The 24,444-nt window shown below is 44.7% G+C and overlaps 1 protein-coding gene across 1 annotated transcript; it reads left to right on the top strand.

Moving 5' to 3' along the window:
- Positions 1-2,522: 2,522 nt before the first annotated feature.
- On the top strand, positions 2,523-4,707 carry PRRG3 (proline rich and Gla domain 3). Its single transcript, XM_054581819.1, has 3 exons — positions 2,523-2,561; positions 3,663-3,823; positions 4,180-4,707. Exons 1-3 carry the CDS (start codon positions 2,555-2,557, stop codon positions 4,705-4,707), a joined length of 696 nt encoding a protein of 231 aa, XP_054437794.1. The 5' UTR covers positions 2,523-2,554.
- The last annotated feature ends 19,737 nt before the right edge of the window (positions 4,708-24,444 follow it).

Below are 24,444 nucleotides of genomic sequence, written 5' to 3'. Positions count from 1 at the left end.
TGGGTCAGAAGCAGGAGTTTGTGGGCAGGGCGCTGGTGGCGGGCTATGGAGGGCGAAGACAGGCACTTTGAGGGCTGGCATAAGTGGAAGGGGACTAGGAGGGTCCAGAGTTTCAGTTGGAGCATAATTTGAGAGTTCCGTGTCATTGGGTGGGCTAATGAGTCATAAGATTTGGAGACCACAGGGGCTTTCCAACTGATCAGTTCTAAGTGAGAGAAATGAAGAGGGCTTGGATTTGAAGTGATTTGGAGGCCAGGTCTTGGGACTTCAGGTCTGATGGTCACCAGTCCCATGCGAGGGACTTTGGGAGCCATGTCCCAGAGCAGTATGATTCGGAAGCCTGGGGTGGGGTTAAGGAAGGTCTCTGTGGTGGCCTTCCTTCCTTCCCAGGCCTTCAGGATTCAGCTGTGTTCCTGTGGGGAGTGGGTTAAAAATTCCTCTGGCCTACAGTCAGCCTTACAGTATCCACCAGGGGCAGGAGGAACATATACATGCATGACTGCTGCAGCATTCTCTGTGGTGGAGCCCTCATGCTTCCTCACTGTTGCCATAGTAACAGCCTATCGGTGGTGTATTTATAGGGGAAGAAGCAGGCACTACATTTGGGGGATAGAGGGGGAGGAGGCCTCATAGCAGCAGCAGCAGCAGTGACGTTTTTTGGCTACAGAATTGTTAATGGAGTGGGGCTATACCGTGTGAGCTGTTTGGGGTAGTTCCTGGTTTGTTTGAAGCTTAAAAATGAACTAATAACTTTTGCAGGTGTCAGGATAGCACACATTTTGGGATATGAGATGTGTGGGTGTGCACATACCAAAGTCAGGTGTTTTGGGACAAGAGGTGGCTCTATGTAAGCTGTTATGTAATTTTTCCACATAAAAATTTTACAAAATGTTGCAGTTGTCTCTGATAAGCAATGAAACATATTTTTCTATCTTCACTTATTAGCAAAACCTTTACTCATTCTCTTCAAACCTTGACACAAAAGCTCCATTTTTCTTCAGTCAAAAACCTTGCTGTTAGGCATGACAGACCCACACCCTGGTCACATGACCAGAGTTGGCTCTTGGGGAACCTCAGAGATCCACACTAGAAGCAGAATTTAGAGATAATATTCCATCTTCACTCTCATAAACATTGACGTCAACTTTTCTCACAATAGCAGGCCCATCTATGGACAGAATCACATGTTGATAGTTTTGGGTGCAATTGTTCTGGAGTTTAAAAGAGAAAAGCTCCCTTGACATGGTGTTTCCATAGATGGATGTTAGATTTACTGTTTTTCCTTTAGCTTTGATTTTATTTGTGATTTATATCCTACCTATTTGCCAAAAGGATTAGAAAATATATTTTAAAGATACTTAAGACTCTGAAAACAAAAATTAAAAAGTGTATACCATGTCACAGGGGAGAAGCATATGTGCTTAACAGCTGGGCATCCAAGGCGCTTGTGCTTGATGGTCAATGTTAATGCTGAACTTCTTAGCAGTCTAGGCAAAAAGGGTAGCACAATAGGTTACACCATTCACGTGTCCTGCATCCAGTTAGTTATAAAACCAGAGCTTCTGCTTGGGGAGGGGAGCAGTAGGGTGATTGCTCCCAGATGAGGACAGTTTGGCCAGTGCTCCAGAATAAGTGCATGAGTGGGAGTGTGTGTTGCGGAGAGCAGTGTGCTATGGCTGGGGTTTACATACTGGCTGGATAATTTCTGAGTAGGAGTGAAGTTTTCAGACGATAGTTCACATCAGAGGCAACACTTGCACAGAGTTAGCATCTCAGTCTTGATCACATCAATCAATGTCTTGGTACTCTGCTGCAGTTTTCTTTAATGCAAAGAGACGAGAGATGACTAGTTTCAGGAGATCCTTACTACCATGTATGGTGAAATCAAATGTAGCAGGTCACTTTTGAGATGGTTGTTGTTGCCACAGTAAGCTTTGACAGTGCTTGAAATAGGTTGGGGGCCTATTTCAGCCCCCCCAGATACACCCAGATATATTTAAGAAATAGGTGCTGCCTGTTTTCAAGGAATGTGCTTGTCATTAGAGATATCTGGGACTTGCCATTGTGAGCAAAATTAGTTTCCAAAACGGGTCATCTCTCTATCACTGTTGATTTGCTAGGCCTTGTCTAAGTCCCAGTATCTCTGAGGTCCTTTCCAACTCAAAAGTGCACAGATTCCTTGAAGGAAGCAAGGAAGGAGGAAGCTTTGTCTGTAGGTTTTCTTTTTTAAAGAAAAAAGTAAAGGTCTAGGTCTTCTAGACTCTCAGAATATTCTTGGGAAAAAGAGCAATAAGGTTTCTTTTGGGCCCTGAAAGTCCTAGGGCAGCTCTGGAGGAGAGCTCAGGGTAGAATGGGAAGTAGGAGAGTTGTGGGTGGCTGTATAGAGAGCCCTGTGCCTCATAAGGTACTGCTTTGACCTTTGACCAAGTCAGTGGGGGTGTGGTTCACATTCTAGGGCCAAGAGAGTACCCTATAGGTTTTGGGGTGTGACTTCACTGTGACTCTGTTTTTCTCCTTTGCCAGGCAAGTGAGACACTGGATCTGAGGGAACACTATGGCAGGTGAGTTTTTCTGATCCTAGGCCAAGTGGTAAAGGGCCATGCCTAAGGACTCATGGGAAAAGTGCATATACACCTTTCAAGCCCTTCCTAGCTTTCTTTGTCCCACGGTGTCCCTGTGGCCCCTGTCTGATTAGCTTTTTCTGGAGCACATGCTCACCTGGAGATGTGCACCTACCCCACTATGAAAGAAACTAGTATGACAAGCCATGAGGCCTGGAGAAGGGTGCCTATCTGCTAGCAAAACCCCACCTGCCTGGGCACAAGAGGGGCTGGTTGACAGGAGAACTAGGAAATCTTAACCTCTAGAGGAATATCAGGAGCAGATGTTGCCTCTTTTTATATTCTCTTAAAGTCTCAGGTCAGGCTTATGGAGGGGCATAGCTCATATTATACTGGTCAGTTCAACTGTAGCTGGGTTTCTCCCTTTGGAATAAGTAGATAGGGCTACCATTCAATGACATTTTTCCAGGAGGCATCTGTGCACAGTCAACAAAGGCTTAGATTCTCCCTATGAAGCATGTTACCCTCTTCCCAGATTCTTGCACATTCAGTCCTGTGATTTACCCCTGCCTGGGTTTCTGCTAGACGGTCTTAGGCAAGGCTATCAGTGCCAGGTAATCTGACAGCACAGGTGGTCATTCGGTGGAGGAAAGCCACCCGGATAGAGTCTTATGATGCTATTTGGTATCGGTCACCAGCATCAGCCTCAAAGAAGAATAAACCCTCATAATAAGAGGCCTGATTTTCTCATTTTGACATGAGGCAGGAGATACTGGGTGTTTTTTCACTCATGACTACAATACTCAAAATCCTTCACGTCCATCGTTTCTATATAACATACACTTCCCATTTTCCTTCATAGTACCAGAGACCTGAGTCTTGTTTGGTCCATGGTATTGTAGGCAGATACATCATGGCATCACAGAAAGTCAGCCATTCCACCCCTGTTACCAAAAGCCAGCCATGTCTGGGGTGCTGGCTAGCCAGCTGGCTTTGCCTTGCTTCCCTCCATGATTGTGCTTCTGTGCCTGGGCTGAGTCTGGTTTGAAGGAGCCCCTGGGCACCTCCCCATTCCAGGCTTCAGTATAACTTTCTCCTCAGTGTTTCTGGAGGCCAAGAATGCCCATTCGGTCCTGAAACGGTTCCCTCGTGCCAATGAGTTCCTGGAGGAGCTGCGCCAGGGTACCATCGAGCGAGAGTGCATGGAGGAGATCTGCAGCTACGAGGAGGTCAAGGAGGTGTTTGAGGACAAAGAGAAAACGGCATGTACTGCTCTGTGGATGGGTTCTGGGAGCAGAAGTAGCCTCAGGAATAACAAAGGCAGGCCCAGGTGCCTCAGATGAATCAGAAGCATGAAGGAAGGCCAACCCAGTCCAAGGCTGTTAGGACCATAGAAGAATAGACAACATGTCTTTAGAATCCCATCTACCTGACTTTAGGGGACTGCTCACTTGGGTGTGTTGCTCTTTGTCCTTGGTGCATTCCATAGCCTCTCTGATAGCTCTTAGAGCCCAGTCAGATGGGGTGAGATGGGAAGCAGCCTTGTGGAAGGACTGTGAGGTCCATCTGGGGCATTAGCGCTTGTGTATAAGTGTAAGTGGCCCTTTTTCTTTTGCAGATGGAGTTCTGGAAGGGGTACCCGAATGCAGTCTACTCAGTCCGAGACCCTGCACAGAGCTCAGATGCTATGTATGTGGTGGTGCCTCTTCTGGGGGTGGCATTGCTGGTTGTCATTGCCTTGTTCATCATCTGGAGGTGCCAGCTGCAGAAAGCCACCCGTCATCACCCCTCATATGCTCAGAACCGGTACCTAGCCAGTCGCACCGGGCACAGCCTGCCCCGGGTCATGGTGTACAGGGGCACTGTGCATAGCCAAGGGGAGTCCTCTGGGCACCGGGAGGTGGGGAGCAACCCGCAGGTGGTGCTGGGGCCTAGTCGGGGGGGCAGAACCATGGTCCACCTCGAGAGCACCCTGTACCTTCCTGAGCTCTCTCTCTCCAGACTGTCCAGTGCCACTCCTCCCCCATCCTACGAGGAGGTGATTGCACCCCAGGAGAGTGGCAGTGAGGAGGCAAGTGTCTCTTACAGTGACCCACCCCCAAAGTATGAGGAGATAGTGGCTGCCAACCCTGACTCAGACAAGTAGTGGGACTTGTGTCCTATCTATTATGAAAGCTTCTTTCAGGGTTCTCCTATTTCCTTTTTAAATTTTTAAAGACTGTGCCACCACAAAACAGCCTTAGCCTCCTTGTTGCCAAATAATTTCCTAACTGTGGATTTGTAGGAAGTCAGTTGTCAGAGACAGGAATAGGGGGGTAGGGAATGCACATACCCCTGGAAGGAGCCACAGGCCAGAGAGCCCAGCTCTTCCAGAAGCCCCCATGACCCACCAGTCTGTCTTCCTCTCAATGACTGGCTTCTCTTATGCCAAAGGAATCACCCCATGGAGTTGACTATGGCCAGAATGTCCATAGGTTTGGGCCCCAGGGCCATGCAGCTGACTGGAGACCTGTCTGTGTCTGGAAGCCTAGGCCACAGAGATGAGGGAGAGAAGACAGCCTTTTAGCACACTTTCCCCTCAACAGTCCTGTGCTTACTGTCCTGGCTTACATTTTGAGGACAGGAATAGTACTGAACAAAAATCAAAAAGAATAATAACAAACAAATAAATAACACAATAAAATAAAACATAATCTAGGCTATAGGGGGCCAACGGAAATCAACCTCACAGATTTGTGATACTTCTCTTCCCCAACGCCCACCCTACCCTCCTGACCAGGTTAAAAGGAATGTCCAGAACAACCTGGAAGGAGGACAGGATGTGTGAAGGATGAGGGGCAGGGACATGGTTGTCAGAATTGCCTCCTCCAGATTGAATTTTACCATCCTGGATTGGTAAGTCTGGTTTCAGGGTGCTTGGCCTCTCCCAGGCCTTGACTCTCCAGACATGTGCACTGATTGTGCTAAAACTGCTGCTCACTGGCATGAGCCCAATCATAGCCCTGGCAAAATCTCTATGGCTGACTCTGCCTGCAGAGTCCATGGCTTCTGGCCGGTTGGTGTACAGGTTGGGACAGAGAGCTGAGGTTTTCTCCTTATGAGATTAAATCCATGACCTTGGCATCCTCGGCACTGTGCTCTCTGGTTTCGAACTTTAGGGATACTTCCCTTTTCATTAGTAGATGCATTGAGTTGAAGTTGAAGTTTAACTTTAAATGGCTCATTTCTCCTTAACAATGGTGCCCACCTGGGGAGAAGATCCTAGTGTCCATTTTTAGAAATTTCTTTGCAAGGGAGATGGGGAAACCCATGATCTGGGGTAGAAGGCCCCTCCAGGATTAGCCTTGTCATTGCCAGGTGCTGGTCCATTTTCAGTAACCCCTTCTTGTGTCTTAGAAGCTGTTCCTTTCCATTTTAGTGAGGTTTTGGAAAGCAGAGGGGCAGAGGTGACCTGTCTTTACCTATCAGTGAGCAGACAAAAGACTGTCGACATCATCTCCCCCACCCCTGCATCTCTATCCTCCTGGCCTTGGTGCCAAACCATTTTTCCTCTGTGGTGCTTTTAAAAATGTAGCAAATTTTTATGGAACCCAAAAGAGTGCACAGCCAGGGTCTCTTGGCAAGGACAGCAGTTTAAAACCCACTGAGAAGACAAGCTTCTTTCTGTTTAAACAGCTCTCCAAGGCAGTCATCAGGCCTTCTTGTTTGAATGCAGTCCTGCCTTGTAGCCACAGATGACATCTGGGGGCCCCTTCACTCCTGGACACTTGCCCTGAGACTTGCTTCAAGTCAGGAGGCTTCTGTTCTTATACCAGTGAGGCCACCAGCTTGGAAAACTTGACCCTATGGCTGGGGTTTTCCATCCTTCCCCCTACCTCACAGTCCTATATAGAGGCTGACTAAACTAATACCTGTGCAGAAGGTTTGCCCTTAGGAAGATTCATCTAGACGTGTGTAGGTTATAGTGGACCAGTCTTAGTGGAGGCTTTCATATAACTCTCATGTTTAGTCTCAGTCTGGGGAGTCAGTCTCCTGCCAGTTGACCCTTCTCCCTTCCCCGAGAGCTCCTTGATGCCAGAGGTGCTGACCAGGTGGCATTCCAACTTTCCTTCCTTCCACTTTTACTACTTCTTGGTCTCTAGCACTATACTCCTACGCTTCCTCACAATGGCATTTTTGGCCCAGAAAGCCCCTGCTTTTTCCACAGTGGAGGCTGGGGTCAATCTTATTTGGCTATGTTGGAAAACCTGGGGTAGCCTGAAACTCTGGAGTTAGCCCCTGCTCTCCCAGCATTTCCTCGGGCAGGTGCCTGCGTGTGACCTGGGAAAAGACACTTACTCCCAGGTGTCTCCTCTTCACTGAATAGAGAGCCAGGCATGGGCCCCATTGACCAGAGCCAAGGAATGCCTGCTGCCTTTGGCATCTGTTGAGCCCTTCCCTGCTGAGGTGCCAGGTAGTTTGCAGCTTGGTGGAGACAGAATAGATCTGGAAGCAGGAACCTGGCCCAATGGAGGGTGGCACATATCCTTCAGGCGCTGAGCACAGGCCTGTGGGGATTGCCCCACTCAGAGGCAGTTATATAAGGCCCTGTGCTCTCTGGTTCAGGTGCTTTGCAGCATTCTTTTGGGTGGGGTTGCCACCATGGTCTCTGGGATTTTTTTTCCCCAGTGTGTTGTAGAAAAAGACTGTATAGTCCACAATGGTCATTATCCTTGCAGTGCACATTTGGCTTTTATGAATGCTCTGTACATATCTTTCAAACTCTGTTTTTGTATGGATGTTGATTCGATACAATGCTAATGCTGCAATAGCCAAATTTTTGTTGTTTTTGGACTTGTATGTGCGTGTGTGTATACACTTGTGCACATTGCCTTTTCTCACATGCTTATCTGAAACAATAGCTGGTGTGTGGTTATACTTGTACCAGGAAGGAGGATTCCCATCTGAAGGGAAGAATGTCCCCTCCTGGGGCTGGGCAGCCTGATGACAGAGCCCTGAGTGAGAAATGCTGAGATTTGCTGTCAGAATGCCCCAAAGTTATTACCTTTTCCCCTACCCCTCACAAAAGGCTTTGGAAGAAGACAAAGCAGTTCCATCCTGGGGGCTTCCACCTACTCACACACCCACTTTATTCGGTGCCCTTGGCCTTGGATCCTGTTCTATAGGCATCAGCAGCTGAAGGAATTCTGAGTGCTCCTGAGACTTTTTATTTTTTTTGGTGGAAGGATGTGTGACTATTGACTTTGGGAATGGTGGGGCTAGTTATGTAGATATTTTTCATTAAAAAAAAGGCTTAAAAATTCCTTGAAATATGACTGTCACTTGTTCTTAATCAAAAACTTTTTAAGAAGTTTTAAAACAAGAGTCCTAATCTTGCCCCTCCCCTGCTGCTCCCTATCATCGAGGGATTTCAAAACAAAAGCACAAGAGAAAGAGTGGAGCGCACAGGTGCCCAGCATGGGTGCACAGCATCAGTGTTGTGCTCTGGCTGACGGAAACGCAACATGGAGCAACTGGAGGCCAGGGGCCTCCTCTTCTACTTGCCAGTCCCACTGCCATTAGTGTGAATTCCTTAGGGTGCTTTGAAAAACAAGAATCTGCCTAATTTGTTTGATGTTGTCTTTTTTGTAGCCTGACTATGAGGAATTCAGGACAGGAAAGTGTCTGTTAAGGATTTTGAGCCAGATGGTTTCTCTCTGGCTGGCTGGAGTTTGATCTTTTGACAACCGAATACCATGCCATGAGAAGAAGAAATAAACAACACTGCCTCTAGATTGTTCTTTTATCCCAGAGAGATCATCAAGACTCTTACTCACCTGCACTCTGTTTTTCTAGGAGTATGTGCTTACACCATGTCTCATGTATGTGCCCTCACATTCAATGCCAAGATGCAGAACTGGGCAGCAGAGCTGCTGGTGTAGGGTGCTTTTCAGCTAGACAAGTAATGAAGCTCCATTTCAGGATTGCGCTGATTCAGAAACAAGCACATCCCCCCCCACTATTGAACTCTCCTCACACTAATTAGTATAATTAGCTAATTTAAAAGTGCTGTAATCAGACTGCCTGCAACTATAGAGAAGCCCATTAACTTGAAGCCCACTAATTCAGAACTTAAGGAAAATCACAGCGTAAGATAATTCACGCTATCTGTGATTCTTGCTCCGTAGAAGTATTTGAAATACTCTTCCCTTTAGTCAATTTTCAGGGTCATATGTGTAAGAGGGATCTAGTATAAAATGAATACCTTTTTCACATAAAAGGCTCAAGATATTAAGGATCCCTGCACCGTGCCTTCAGCTTTGGTGTTCAGCAATTCTCATATGTAAGGCTTTTTCTGTACTAGATGATCTGTCTTCATCATGGGGATGTTGGGTATTATAGGTTTTCATTCTAATCCTTTATATACCCTAGGAATAATGTAGTTTATGAATCAGACTGCAATTTAAAGTAATAAACTCTGTGTCTTGCTAAATATTGTGTAAAGCAGATGTTTTGCTATCAGACTGGCTGCTCCTATCATATGCCCCTAAATATTCAAATGTAGGAAGCATTTCCTTTCACAGGCTGTGGGAAGTGAGTGTCTATTTAGCAAGAATTTCTCTGACAAAGATACCCAAACGGCATACCCCTTTGGGCTCAATGCCTCAACAGTTGTTCCACTGTACTGAGACGTCTGCCTATTGAACAGTGCCTGCCCTTCCCCCGCCCCCCAGCCCCAGCATTAACATAGATATTCAACATTGGGACAAAACCCACAGCTGCTTTTGCCTTCAAATCCATCTCCCCTTATGGATGCCACTTTCCCAGGCCTGAACACACCTGCTATTTTACTCTGTGATTGTGAATTTGTGATAGTGGACAACTGAGCTTATTAGACATGATTACTATGAAATGGATTATTTTTGGTATCACTTTAAACTGTTCATATTCATGTGCTGACCCATGTCAGCTGGGAAATCTGTGCATTCAGTAATAGGTCAGGATTTCATAGGAGCCTGGGGGGGCAACAACCTGGCGTCTGATTCCCCCTGCATTGTAATTATTGGGTTTAGCTGTTAAATTTTGTCTCTTCCTGTACAAGAGGATGCTGAATAATAATAAAGAGCAAATGTCATTCACTTGTGTCCTGTCCTCATTTATTTTGGATTCCCAGACTTCCACAGGGTATGGATGATTTTGGGCTAAACCGGTTTTTCCAAAAGTAAGGTTATAGATAAGGAAACAGCCCAAACCAGTTTGAGTGTGGGAAACAGAGATGTCCTGGGTCCTAATATATGTCCTCATGTGTGTAAGATGATCTCTTAACCCACCCCCCTGGGACGAATTTAGTAAGGTCTGGCACAAATCACATCAGCAACTTCACTGTCACCTGATCTCTGGTTACTAACAGAGGTGTCCCTTGCTAGAAGGATGGATACTTCATTTCAGAGCAGGGGGAGGAACTGGAGGGGTTTTTTTTTCCTGTGCCCTTTGTAGGTAGGGCATGATACTCAGACTTCACTCTGGCTCAGCTTCCTGAATTTTGAGGATGGGAAGAGTCAGACACTATTCAGAGGGCAATGATGCCCTGACCACTTCCTTGGAGGAAATGTAGCGTTAGCCTCAAACACTGTCAGCTATTGGAGTGGAGTGAGATGTGGCCATGGGACATCTCTGGCACAAATTGTGCCAATCCCCAGTAATGAAAGTAATCCACTCTTTAATAGGAAAAACCAAGGCAGTGATGAAACAATAGCAATAAAGTTCAGGGCCTCCTTCAAGGGTTGAATGTAGAGGCTAATTGCTAGGAATGACAACCAGAGGCATTTAGTTCCATTCTTATCCCAGTCTGGCTTGTTGAGTGAAGCCAACTTTCTGGAGATGCTAGAAAGTGAAACGAAGGCTTTAGGCAGACTCCAGCACACACATGGACTTGGAACTTTAAGCTATTTTCCAGAAACAAGCATTCTAGGTTGTGACTTAGGTCTCAGCCTAGCCTATGCAAGGAAGGTAACACATGAGGGAGGCCTCGGGTTTCAAGCCCCGCTTTGGATACTATCCAAAGAACTCAGCCTCCATTTCTTATCTGTTGGATGTATGAAAAGACCACAGATTCTAGGGCAAAGGCAGTTACATTGCTTGCAGAAGGTGAGGGAAAGTTAGGGGCAGGGAGGTACTTAAAGAAGTAATGGTGAGGAGATAGTCTTACCTCAGTCTCTCTCAGTCCCTGCTGGAGAAGACAAAGAAAATCAGGTGAGGGGCAGAGACTGTGCTTCAGGAGTGTGGCTTGGAAAGTTGGGACCCCTGTTCTCATCCTTTCCCCACTGCCACACTCTTATAGCATGTGGCCTGAGACTTCATGGAGTGAAGGGACAGAAAGACACTGGGGAGAATCCATGAGTTGTGCTTGGAATGGGGACTGCTAAAGAAAACCTCCCTGAGGAAACTATGCTCAACTTAAAGACTGAAGGATGAGTAGAAATAAGTTAGGCAAAGGGCATAGAAGACAAACCAGGCAAAGGATCAGCCTGTGAAGAAGCCTGGAGTCCAGTAAGGCCATCATGTTTTCAAGGAAACAGAAGAATCCAGTGTAGCATAAGTAGAAAAACTTATGCAAGATGAGATCAGAAAGATAGAGGAAAGCTCATGCAGAGCTCCCTAGGCCATACTCAGAGCTGTAGTCTTTATTTTAGTGATAATGGGAGGCTTTAAAGAGCATGGTAGCAAGATGAGGTCTGTTATGTCTAAAACAATCTAACTACTATGTGAAGAATGGACTAGAGAGACCATGAGATAAGGTAAGAGGCTGTTGCAGTCTTTTAAGAAAGAGATAGTGATGGGATTGACTACAACGGTGACAGAAGACACAGGGAGAAGTAGTCTAGTGAGAAGATTTTTGTTCAATTACCTAATTATCTATTTAGGAGGTTGTATTAGGGTTCCTCAGAGACGCAGAATAAATAAGCTATATAAAGAAATATAAATATAAATAATATAAATATATAGAGAGAGATTAAGTAGTGATATACAGATATATCTGTTTGAAGTTGACCCTTGAACAGCACAGGTTTGAACTGCACAGGTTCACATATACACAGAATGTTTTCAACAAATATGCAGTCAGCCCTCCATATCCCCAAGTTTTGCATCCACAGATTCAACCAACCTGAGGTCAAAAACAGTATTTTTGATCTGTGGCTGGGAATCTGAGAATATTGAGGGCCAACTGTGTACAATATTCTATATCATATAAGTGACTTGAGCATTTGTGGATTTTGATATGTGCACAGTACAAGGGGCAGTCCTGAAACCAATCCCTGGTGGATACCAAGGAACTGTAATTAAATGCTTTGTGAGTCAAATGTCATATGTGCATTTTCAACTGTGTGGAGGTCAGCACTCCAAACCCTGTGTTGTTCATGATTCAACTGTGTATCTATCATTTATCTATCTATCTATCTATCTATCTATCTATCTATCTATCTATCATCTATCTATCTGTCATCTACTATCTATCATCTATAAACAAATTCACTTATTATAAGAAAGCGGTTCATGCAATTGCAATTATAGAGGCTGAGAAGTCCCACAATCTGCCCTCTACAAGCTGGAGGCTCAGGAAAGTCAATAGTGGAGTTCCAATCAGAGTCCAAAAGCCTGAGAACTACAGAATCAATGGTGTAAGTTCCAGTTCAAAGAGAGGAGGAGACCAATGCCCCAGCTTAAGTAGTCAGGAAGATATATATGAGGGGGGACCCAAAAAACCCCTGCAATTACAAAGGTGGGCCCCTGAACATAATATTATTCTATAATTCTATAATATTATGCCCTGCACATAATGTGTCCAATAAATATCAGTATCATTACCATTAAAATTATCATTGCACTATGAAAATGTTCAGAAATCTCCCATCTGGTTGAACTGAAAACATTTTCCAGTGTAGATGACTTGGCGAGTGTTGCCTTGGAGTGATTTTGCAGACCATTCATAATGCAAATATGAGGGAGGACCCCTCCCAAAAAACTGAATTATCTTCTGGAGGGCAGGCCCATTGTAGCACAGGCTTCCCCCACTAGTTGACTGTTCTAGGAACACATCTGTATCAGTGTACCAGCTGATGTTGTTGTGAGAGGCTGCATTGGGCTTCAGTGAATTTCTTTGAAGACTCTTGCAATGCATTTGCCCATTTTATCATGGGTGATTTACAAGCACACCTGCCTACAGTGAGCTGAGTGTACTGCAGTGTTTGACCAGAAAGAGGACGAGTCTCATGCTCCACCCTCCCTATTCACCCAATCTCACCCCAAGCAACTTTTTTGTTTGTTTATTTACCTGGGTGAAAAAAGTCCTCAAAAGGCAAACATTTGCTAATGTGGAAAAAGTGAACAAAAAACTTGCAGAAACACTAAAAGGCATCAAAATAAATGAATTCAAAAACTGTTTGGGGCAGTGGAAAAAATTTCTTGATAGGTGTATTGCATCAAATGAAGAGTACTTTGGAGGTGACCAAAGTTTAAACATGCGAGAATAAATACGCAATGTGTTATAAATAAATTGTGGGTTTTGGGGGAGAGAGACAGGGCACAAACTCCTTCTTTATCTGCCTTTTTATTTTATTCAGAACTTTAATGGAGGGCATAATGCCTACCCACATTTAGGACGGCTATCTGTTTTACTCACTCTTTTTGAATGTTGATCTATCTAGAAGTACCCTCACAGATCCATCCAGAAGTGATGTTTGACTAAATATCTAGGCATCTTGTGGCCCAGTCCAGTTGACACGTAAAATTAATTATCACAGGAGAATCAAGATGGCAGAGGAGTGAGTTAAAGTCACACTGACCTCTTCCCAGAACCAACCTGGAATTACAACTAAATTGTGGAGCAATCACCTGAAACAAACAACTGAACAACAGTGAGAGAGGAGCCTATTAACTTCAGACAGACAGAAGAATTAGCTTCAGCACAAACTAACTGGTAAGTGCAGTAGAGACTTGAGAAGGTGGGTGGGGCACCCATGGGTGGCAGCACCAGAAGGAATATTGAAATGGCCAAATGGGTCCCCATGAGATGAGCAAGGTATAAACCATAAGCGGGTATCCCCAACCTATAGCACCAGAGCCCAAAAAGTACACAGAAAACAGCCCGCTGAGAAAAAGGGCAAGGTTGCTCCCTGCCAGAGATGGGCAAAGAGCCGTTTAAAGGGCCAATGAATAAATTTTTATTTGCAGCCACTTAACATGGTCTCTGGCAAAGGCGGGGACAGAGTGGGCTAGAGATGCCTGATGAGAGACAGGGAAGGAGGCTTTGGGGCGAGAACTAAGACAGTAGCCAGCGGGATCTTGGTTCTGACTCATCCCCCAAATGGCAGAAACCATCTTGCTCAGGTGGAGACCCCTCCCCTGAGTGGCAGCAGTGAGAGAGGACCCATGAACACCACCCACAGGAGGGACTCTGCCCCACCCTGTGGTGTTTCTAAGCCTGACTGCTAAGTGCAGAGTGGCAGCCACAGATAGTAGATCCCTGGCTAAAGGGGGCGCAGAGTGGTCTAGGGGCACTTGAGGAGAGACTGCAGATGGAGGCTTTGGGGAGAGAATGGAGAGAGTAGACAGCGGGATCACAGTGCTGACTCCTATCCCAGATGGCAGCAACCATCTGGTTCAGGTAGACCACTCCCCTGAGCAACAGCAGCATGAGAGGACCCATTAACCCTGCCCACAGGAGGGACTCTGAACCACCCTGCAGTGTCTCTAAGCCTGACTGCTGAGTACAGAGTGACTAGATTAACAGCTGAAGGAGACAGCCACAGACAGTAGATTCCTGGAAGTCTCAAACAGACTGCCTAAAGTCAGACAGGGTCAACATCTAACATCATCAGAGGCAGATCCAGAAAGAAAAAAAAACAAAAAAACAGAGGTCTCCTACCATAAAAGTTCACACCACAAAGTCAGGGAATCAAGACAATTTAAGAAGCAGAAGCAAAAAAGAAGAGTCTCAAATATAACAGGAAGACAAAGAAACACCCTCCAGTCAAAGGGAAAGGAGGAAATCCCAGAAAAAGAAATACATTAAATAGAGGAAAGTAAACTATCAGATATTGAGTGCCAAACAACTGTTCTAAGGAAACTCAATGAACTCAGTGAGCTCAAAGAGAATTACAAAAAACTACAAGGAATCTATGAGGAACTTACTGAAAACTATATCAGCATAAAAAAGGACATAGAAACTATCCATAAGGGACAAGAGGAAATGAAAAATATAGTTTCTGAATTGAAGAACACAGTAGAAGGAATCAAAATCAGGCTCAATGAAGCAGAGGATCAAATCAGCAAACTGGAGGACATGGTAGAAAAAAGCTCCCAGAAAGAGCAAGAAAATGAAAGAAGACTCAAAAAGAATGAAGAGGCATTGAGGGAAATGCAGGACAACCTGAAATAATAATATCCGTATAATAGGGATACCAGAAAAAGAAGAAGAGAGGGAAAGGATAGAGAACCTGTTTGAAAAAGCAATGATGGAAAACTTCCCTAAATGGAGGAGAGAGAAAGTCACACAAGTCCAGGAAGCACAGAGGGTCCCAATCAAGAGGAACCCAATGAGGCCCATGTCAGGACAGATCATCATTAAAATGGCAAATATCAAAGACAGAGAATCCTAAAGCAAGCACGGGAGAAAGAGGCAACATATAAGGAAGCCCCAATATGGCAAGCAAGAGACTTCTCAATAGAAACACTGCAAGCCAGAAGGGAATGGCAAGAAATATCTGAAGTAAAGAAAAGCAAAGGCCTGCAACCAAGACTGCTCTACCCAGCAAAGCTCTCCATTAAAATGGAAGGCAAAATAAGGAGCTTCTCAGACAAGAGAAGGCTAAAAGAATACACCTCCCCCAAACTAGCATTGCAAAACATGCTAAAGGGACTGCTTTAAGATGATGAAGAGGAAGAGTCTATGAATATCCAGTTCCTTTCACACTCACCAGTACTTGATATTACCAATATTTTTAATACTTATTCATCTGATTGTGACAATGATGTGTTATTTTAATTGTTACTTTAATTGTTATTTAATTGTTGAAACTAAACCTGATTTAGTGTATTTCTTGCCTATTTGTATTATTTTTTAAAAAAGCTTTAAATGACTCTTTGGTATTCTTTATCCATTTTTCGATTAAAGGTTTGTAGAACTTTTTCCCTAAAAAACAAACCAACAAAAAAACCAACTATTAACCCTTTTATAGATGTATTGCAAATACTTTCCTATTCTATTACTTGTTCTTTAACTTTTTTTACATGAATATTACTGTATATTCTTAAATGTTTAATATAGTCATATTGTTAATATTTTACTTTATAGCTTCTGGGTTTGAATATGTTACCTCAGGATAAGAAATGTATTATTTTGTATTTTTGCCTAAAACTCCTTAGATTCTACATATTGATTTTTAACTCACCTGAATATTTCTTGTATAACGTGTGAAATAGGGCTCTATATTTATTTCAAATAATAGTGATCCATGTGCATTATATGTTGAATAAACCTTATTTTCTCCATTGATTTGAAATAGCAATTGTCTCATATTACATTGTTAGAAAGATATATATGTTTGTTTCTAGAATGCTCATTTTATTTCATTGATCTTCTTGATTATTTCTGTGCAACTGTCATGATTGCTGAGACTTTATAATGGATTTAAATGTTTTAATATTTATAATGGATCTTGACATTAAAAAATAAATAAATAAAATCAATCTGCATTTAAAAAAATGAAAGAAAGAGAGAAGGAACTCCTACCTTTTGTGACAACTTGGATGGAACTGGGGAATATTATGCTAAGTGAAATAAGCCAGTCGGTGAAAGACAAATACCATATGATCTCACCTATAAGTGGAATCTGTTCAACAAAATAAACTAATGAACAAAATAAACCACAGGCATGGAAACATGGAGCAGACCGAAAGTGACCAGAGGGGAAGGGGAAGGAGGACAATGGTGGAAAGAAGGGGAAGGAACTAAACAAAGAACATGTATGAATGACCCATGGACATGGACAACAGAGTAGGAGTTGACTGTGGGAGAGAGGGGCGGGGTGGGATGGGTGGAGAAGGGAAAAAAAGGGAAAAATTAATAGAATAAACATGATTTAAAAATAAAAAATACAATAAAAATAATTATCACAAATGGAACACAATCATCCATAATGACTAATCGCATTCAGAGGAGGTGTGTAGGAATCCTAGATGACTCTCAAATTTGGGGGGTCCGACAGTTGGGTAAAAGGTGGGACCATTTACCAGTAAGGGCCTCGATGGAGGAGGAACAGTTTGGGGGAGGGGAGCATGCTGAATGTGTGGTGTGGAGTGTTTCTGAGGGGAACTAAGGAGGGAGGACTAGGCTGAAGCAGTAGATATCAGAGTCGCTTAAGTTACCATAAAGACAACTGAAGTCTTGGGTGTGGACCTAATTGGCCAGGAGCGAGGCCAGACAGGCAGGGGGAAAACTATGGGAGTGTGGAGTAATGGAAACCAAGGGAGGAAAGTGTTTCTAGAAGGAGAGAGAGGACAATGATGTGAAATGACTCCAAGAAGTCAATTAAGATGAAGAGCTAAGTGGATTCATTGGATTGAGCTGCAGGAAGTCATTGGTGACCTTGGCCTGGTGGTTTTCAGATGAGTGGTAGATGAGAAAGTCAGACTCAAATGAGGACAGGAATGTTTGAGCGTGGAGACGGTATGCGTGGTGGAAGGAACACTATTAAGGAGTTGGGAGAGGACAGTAGGATAAGTGAGGACAGTTTTTAAAAAAATATTCAGGTCATTTTGATTCAGGAACTATTCAGTGAGCTCCAACCATAAGCTAGGCAGTGTGCCAAGTGCAGGGGAGAGACAGAAGTAAGAGAAGCTGGCAAGGTGCTGGGAAAGATGCGACAATGCTTCTGTTTTGGAATTATCTTGGTTAGGTGAGGAGCTGAAGGCCCAAGGGAATGCAGAGAGGTTATCATAGAGCTGGGACTGGAGCCTGAGCACAGGGGCCACCAGCCTTGCTAGTGGCATGGACGGCTCATCTTTTGTAAAAGGGCAACTGGGAAGGCCTTGTGTACTGTGGGAAAATCCTAGCAGCTTGGGATTTAAGCACTGTCTCAGCTAGGAACTGACTACTTCACATTCCATGAGCCCTTACCTGCCTTTTCTAGGTGGGATCACTGAGGCACACTGCCTTAAGTGACCTATATAAGTGAGGAACTAGGGCTCAAATCTCATTGCAGAGGCTTGGCGCTGTAGACTGCAGAGCTGGGCTCTGACACACTCCACCCTCCCTGGTGTGCACTGCTTGTGTTATGACCTGCCTGCTGGCTCTGTCCTATGAGAGTGAAGGCATGTCAGAGTAAGAATGGGTCTGCAAGATGTTTCCTGAAATTCTCTTGAGCCAGTTCCTTCCTGGGACCTCCCCCTGTTCTAACAAGTACCCTGAATTGCCAGTCTGAAGACATTGGTTTACACAGAAGTCTTGCCAGAGTTGCTAAGTGAACTGAGTCATGTCCCAGGCCCCAGGTCTCTGAGCCCCAGTTCGTCCATCTATAAAATTGAGGATACTAGGAAGGGTGCCTGCTTTATACATGGGAGGGCTTGTCACTTGTTTCTTATCTGAAAAAACATGCAGTTTATCGGGTCTGTTTTTCCTCTCCTCATCTTTCTCCAGCTCAGAGGAGAAGCTGCTGCTTGTGCCTTTGACCTGGTCAGCGTCTCAGATTTTGCACCAATTTTTCCACCTGCTCATTGTTTGTCATTTTCCTTTGGTCTCTGATTCCCTTAAATTTTACATAAACATCAAATTTTAGTTACCGGACATGGAAACAATTGAAAGCAAATGCATTTCGACCTGAGGAGTCACCCCCCCACAGGCAAAACTGAGGTCTCTTCAAAGTCACCTTTTCCAATGCCCTCCCTGGGGATCAGGAAGGAGATACTTCCCCAACTGCTTCAAGGGTTCCTTGTAGAGGGAGCAAAGTTGACCAAATAGACATGTGATTAAACCCCTCTGGGTTTCCGAATTTGCTTCCAGCTTTCGGGGGTACTCTTGGGCTAGCAGAGAAGAAGAAAGAGTAGTAGGGACATCAGTTGGCTATACTATGAGGCAGGAGCACACTGCTCACATTTTGCTCTTTGTTGCTGCTCTTAGCTCCACATGCAGGGCCATTCTGAGTTACCCGTTGGACTATCAACCAGCAACAATTATCCTAAACTCACTGCATCTCCACCTGACTTATTCAGACAGCCTATCCCTGCAGAGGGAAACTAAAGTTGGCTGATATGCATACTAAAGGGGCTGATATGAAGAAACCCAGAGGAACATAGCATCTTGGCGACCATCGACCTGCCTGCAGGTTTGTCAGTCAGGAATTTGGCTCTGTATCTGTGTCTTTAACCCACCTCTGCTGGAACTGCTATCTACAGACTGGATCAGAGTTCAGGGGTCATGGCCAATGTTTCCATCAAACTTGGAGAAGATCTTCTACCAATCTGAGGCCCCTCAAGAAGTAGCAAGTTATCCTGGAGGTGTGTAGTCAGAAGCTGAACTTGCTAGGGAAAATGGTCAGGCCCTCCCTCTTAGGTTCACAGAGCTCTACGGAACCATCACACTTCCTAGGACACACAGTATGGCAAGACAAAGGGCAAGACTGCCACAAAAACAAGCCCTACTACTGTCCTAAATGACCTATTTATTTTCTAACTGTCCACATGTTTCTTTATGACCTCTACAGCATGAGCTCCATGAGGACTGGGACCTCATCCTTAACTCCAGTGCCCGGCACTCAGTCATTCTTGATCCAAGACAGCCATAATGAATGAGAGGAGTCCATGCTTGGAAGTCAAGGTACTCCCTATAATCTCCTGCTGGTTGCTTCATCCCCATGGGGGCTGGGTTTCAAGGGCTACCCCAGGTGGTTCTGCCACTTATTTCCCTCTCTTGATTCATGAAGTGACCCTCCTCTTCTCGGCCAGCTATAGTCCCTGCAGTTTTCTCCATCCTTCCTGTATTTTCAAGGAAAGAAAAGAGCTGCAAGGCTGTGCTAGTCCTTTATCCCCTTCCCCTCTGTCTGGGGGAGGGCCTGGGGCTCCAGGGATGACCTCAGTGCAAGCTGCTTCCAGGAACAGGAAGGAAAATTGTTTATAGGTTAATAAGTTTTATTATCAAGTGGAGAGGAAGCTTCCTAATGTCTGGAAGATCTGGGTTTGCAGCCAAAATCGGCTTACTTGGGCTTGGGATTGTAGCTGCCTGAGATAAGGCTCTGAGCAGAGAAGGCAGCAGACAATTGTGCCCATTGAGTTTTTAATTTTTATTCTTTCTTTCTTTATGGAAAATCAGTTTATTAATAGCCGGCAGTTTAAGTGTGATAAAATGAAATTCAAGGGTTTTATAGAGCTACATACAGTCCGATAGTACTGTATGTGATAATTGTTTTCTGTTTATTTTTATATTTATTTATTTACATTCAATATTATTTTGTATTAGTTTCAGGAGTACAGTATAGTGGTTACACAATCATATACTTTACAAAGTATTTCCCCCGTACTTCCAGCATGCACCTGGCACTGTACATTGTTGTTATATTATTGACTATATCCCCCATGTTGTACTTTATACCCCTGTGACTATTCTATAACTATCAACCTGTACTTCTTAATCCCTTCACCTTTTTCTTCCAGTTGCTCAACACCCCTCACCTCTGGCAAACCATCAGTCTGTTCTCTGTATCTGTGAGTTTGTTTCTGTTTTGTTTGTTCATTTATTTTGTTTTTTAGGTTGCACATATAAGTGAAATCATATGGTATTTTTCTTTCTCTAACTGACTTTTTTCACTTAGCATATTACCCTCTAGGTCCATCCATGCTGTCACAAATGGTAAGATTTCATTTTTTTATGGTCAAGTATTATTTCATTGCATATATGTATTCCAACTCTTTTTATCTACTTATTTCCATGCCCATTGGTTTTGAATGCCCTCCTCCATGGAACGCTAGTATAAGAAACTGAGGAAGACAGGACTGGTCTGGGAGAAGAGAGGCTGGAGTCTTCCCTGAGGTCCAGGTAGCTCCAACACACTTCCATGACACCAAGAAACCAAATTTGAAATAGGATGTTAACCCAATCTCCCATGTGAAGATGGGGACCTGAGGCTCAGAGCAGGAGAAGCAACTTGCCTAAGATGGCACAGTTGTCAGAGCTGGAACTCACTCCCACCTGTACTAACCCTGGGCCTGAGTCCCTGAAGCCTCCCACCGCTGCTTGCAAGGAAGGTGGGAGTAGGTAGCACACAGGCCATGAGACATCAAGCTGGTCAAGAATCTGGGTAGAGACCTGGCTGGTGTGGTTCAGTGGTTTGAGCTCAGGACTTTGAATCATAGGGTCGCTGGTTCGATTCCCAGTCAAGACACATGTCTGGGTTGCGGGTCAGGTCCCCAGTAGAGGGTGAGAGAGAGGCAACCACACATTCATGTTTCTCTCCCTCTGTTTCTCCCTCCTTTCCCCTCTCTAAAAATAAATAAATAGAATCTTAAGAAAAAGAATCTGAGTAGAGTACATGGTTGGTTAAGTAGCTGGAAGAAGCCAGTGGTGGGAAGGCATTGGGGGAGGCACGTGGTGTGGCAGGCAGAGACAGACACAAGACAAGGGCAGACAGGCAGATAGGAAGGTAACATCTGCCTGTGCTGCACACCTGCTCTGTGTGTGGCTGGATGCACTCTAGATTTCAACACAAAGTTGGATGCAATTAACTGTGTTTGTTTGGTCCCCAGTGGAAGCTCTGTGTTCACTATCAACTTTAGGGAAAATGATGACATCTTTCCTTTGGGGATGCTTAGCTTGAAGAGAGGGAGAGCATTTGCTCCCATCCTTTTCTGTTAATAAAACTGCTCTTATTTTAACAAAGATCCAAGCTTTCCAACAGACAGTTCACAGGAAAGGAACAAAGAAGATCAATAAACATATCAAAAAATTTTCAGGTTTATTCATAATTAAGGCAACATAAATTAAGGTGACAATGCAATAGGTATCATTTTTCACCCATCATAATGATGCCTTTTAAAAAGTTTCGTAATACTGTACCTTGATAAGGCTGTGAAGAAACCAGAACTTTCTTCCCCTTGTTGAGGTTCCACTTGGTGCAGTCTCTTCAGAGGAGACATTGATAATATCAGTCAATATCAGTCAAAATTGTCAAAACACATATCCTAGGACCCCACAATACCTCATCTAGGCACTTGCTTTACAAAAAACATTTACCCATGTGTGTCAAGACATGACCAAGTAATGCTCACTGCAACATTGTTTGTAAAAGTTAAAAGCACTGGACACCCAAAATGCCCATGAGCAGGTCAATAAACAGGGGTGCAGCTGTGCAGCAAAATACTGTGCTGTGTTTAAAAGACTGAGGTATGTTTGTTCTGATACGGGAGATTCCCAAGGCACACAGTTCCCTTTAAAAAGTAAGTTGTAGAACAGCATGAATCTCAAAACGTGTGATCTCATTTGTGTAAAATAATGCAAACACACATGCATGTATCTAAGCCAGATGTTCTCTAGGCTCCTCCCTCCCCTTCCAAGAAGCATGTCTCTGACTTCCTGGAGGAAGAGTTTTGGGTTCCCTGGCCCTCTCCTCTGGGAACCTTCCACTGGGGTCTAGGTCTCTGCAGCCCAGCCCATCACTTATACTTTGTCATGGGCCATCCTCCTGGCCCCCATAAGTCTTGGCAAATCTCTCTGTAACCAGGGATGTTCTAGCCCTTCAGGTCCCCAAGGCCGACATATCAGACAGTGAGGGCTTTTCAGAGTGTTTGGAATGAGAGTTTGAGGGCAATTTCCGTGGAAAATTATGATGGAGGGAAAAGTCTAGCATGCTAGAGAGACATGATAAGGGAGAAGTTCAAGCCCCTTCCTCTGTCTGCCCTTAAAGAGGCCACATATTCTCCGCACTGTCTGGGCAGCTAAGCTGCAGCAGTTCATCTCTTATGTCCATGTTCTTCTTCAACCCAAATCTCCCCCACAAAGAAGCGGTGAGGAAGAAATAGCATGCAAATTTTGTCACCCATCACCCAACCATCTTTGGTCCCCAAGATGAAATGCCAGGGTTTCTGGGCGGCATTAAGAGATTGGGGTGGGGGGAGTCTCTTCATCCATTTTGCTGAGCTTTAGGCATTAGGTTCCTTTGCCACCAGGGGGCAGTACCTCTGCATGCACCTGGCCTAGTGCCCCAGTGTCCAGGAAGCCCCAACTGGTCAAGGCCATTTGACAGTGAGAAGGTAATCTGATCTGAGGTTAATGATGCAAAGTCCTGGCTGTGCTGTCCACATTATTTTGAGTCTGCTGATTTGAGTGCTCTCTCAGTCCAGCTACCCTATAGGGAAAGGATTGCTGGCTTTGTCATCCAATGGGGAGACTGAGGCCCCAAGAAAGGAAAGACTTGCTCAAGGTTAAATCAAGATCATGGTGAGGATGGGCAGGATATATGGTTGCTAGATAAAATACAGGATACCCAGTCTGATGTTAATTTCAGATAAACCATGAATAATTTTTAGAGCAAATATGTCCCAAATGTTGCTTGGAGCATACTTACACTAAAAAATTATTTGCAATTATTTGTTGTTTATTTGAAAAATTCAGTTGGCATCCTATATTTTTATTTCCTCAGTGTGGCAACCCTGATCTGGCAGAAACCAATGGCTCCTATTTCTCAAGCTCTTGAGTCCCACAGAACACACTTCTCTGCCCCTAAAGTGCCCTCCAGAAAGCTCAGATTTCATGGCAGCTGCTCTCTGGATCTGGGAAGGGCTTCTTCAGGGGCCCTCAGCAATGTAGGCAGGGCCTGTGTCAGCTCTGCTCCAGAGAGCTTGGTCCCAGAGCTGGACAGGTAGGGCCAGAGAGAGGAACAGGCAGCCAATACCAAATCACCCTCTCTACACAAGTCCTGGCCCCTCCCTTTTCTCTCTTTTGCCTTTTCCTTCCTCCCTTCATCCTTCTCTGCCCCCTACTTCTTTTCTCCCTACCTGGCCCCAGCTGTGCTTGGTTCATATTACAAAAAGCCTCCTTTTCCCCTAGGGGCTCTGGGGCTGTTCATAAGGGCTGAGGGTTCCCAAAAGTTGGTCCATACAACCTTTGGTGGTCATATCATCCAGGATTCTTTAGAGAAAAGGAACCAATAAGATGGATGGATATACATGCATATGTGTATGTGTAGAGAGATTTATGTTAAGGAATTGGCTCATGCCATTGTGGGGCTAGGCAAGGCCAAAGTTTGTAGGGCAGGCCAGCAGTCTGAAATCTTAAGCAGGGGTTGATGCTGCAGTCTTGAGGCAGAATTTCTTCTCTGGGTAACCTCAGTGCTTTGTGTTAAGGTCTTCCAACTGATTGGATGAGGCCCACCCACATTATCGAGAGTAGTCTTCTTCTCTTAAAGTCCACTGATTGTAACTATTGACTACTACTACAAAAAAACCTTCACAGCAATACCCAGATGAGTGGTGGAATGACTGGGGACTGTAGGCTAGCCAAATGGCCACATAAACCTCACAGTGGTCTAATCAATAGGCAAGCTCAGGGAGAATTTAGACTTAAATCAGAGGGTACAGGGCCTGGAGACCCTGGGGGTTCCAGTGTTGACAGGCAGATCCCTCCTTTCCTTCTCTCCCTTCCTTTGATTCTCATTGTTCCTGCACAGGCTGACTCAGTGCCTCTAAAGACCACCTCTATGCCTGGAAACTCTGGAACGGTGGAGGCAGGATATACTCTGCAGAGGATTCATTAGGAGGACGCCTCTATCAAGAGTTGAGCTTGCAGGAGCCATGGCAGGCCTGGGATCTCCCTGCTTTGGCCACTGACTGACTCTGGGGTCCTGTGTTCATCCCTGCC

This window comes from Pteronotus mesoamericanus, unplaced genomic scaffold (assembly GCF_021234165.1).
Source record: "Pteronotus mesoamericanus isolate MK-2021 breed Mesoamerican mustached bat unplaced genomic scaffold, CSHL_Meso_final contig_66, whole genome shotgun sequence".
Classification (NCBI taxonomy): domain Eukaryota; kingdom Metazoa; phylum Chordata; class Mammalia; order Chiroptera; family Mormoopidae; genus Pteronotus; species Pteronotus mesoamericanus.
Note: the sequence above shows the minus strand (reverse complement) of the source record. Positions and strands in the feature narration are given on the sequence as shown.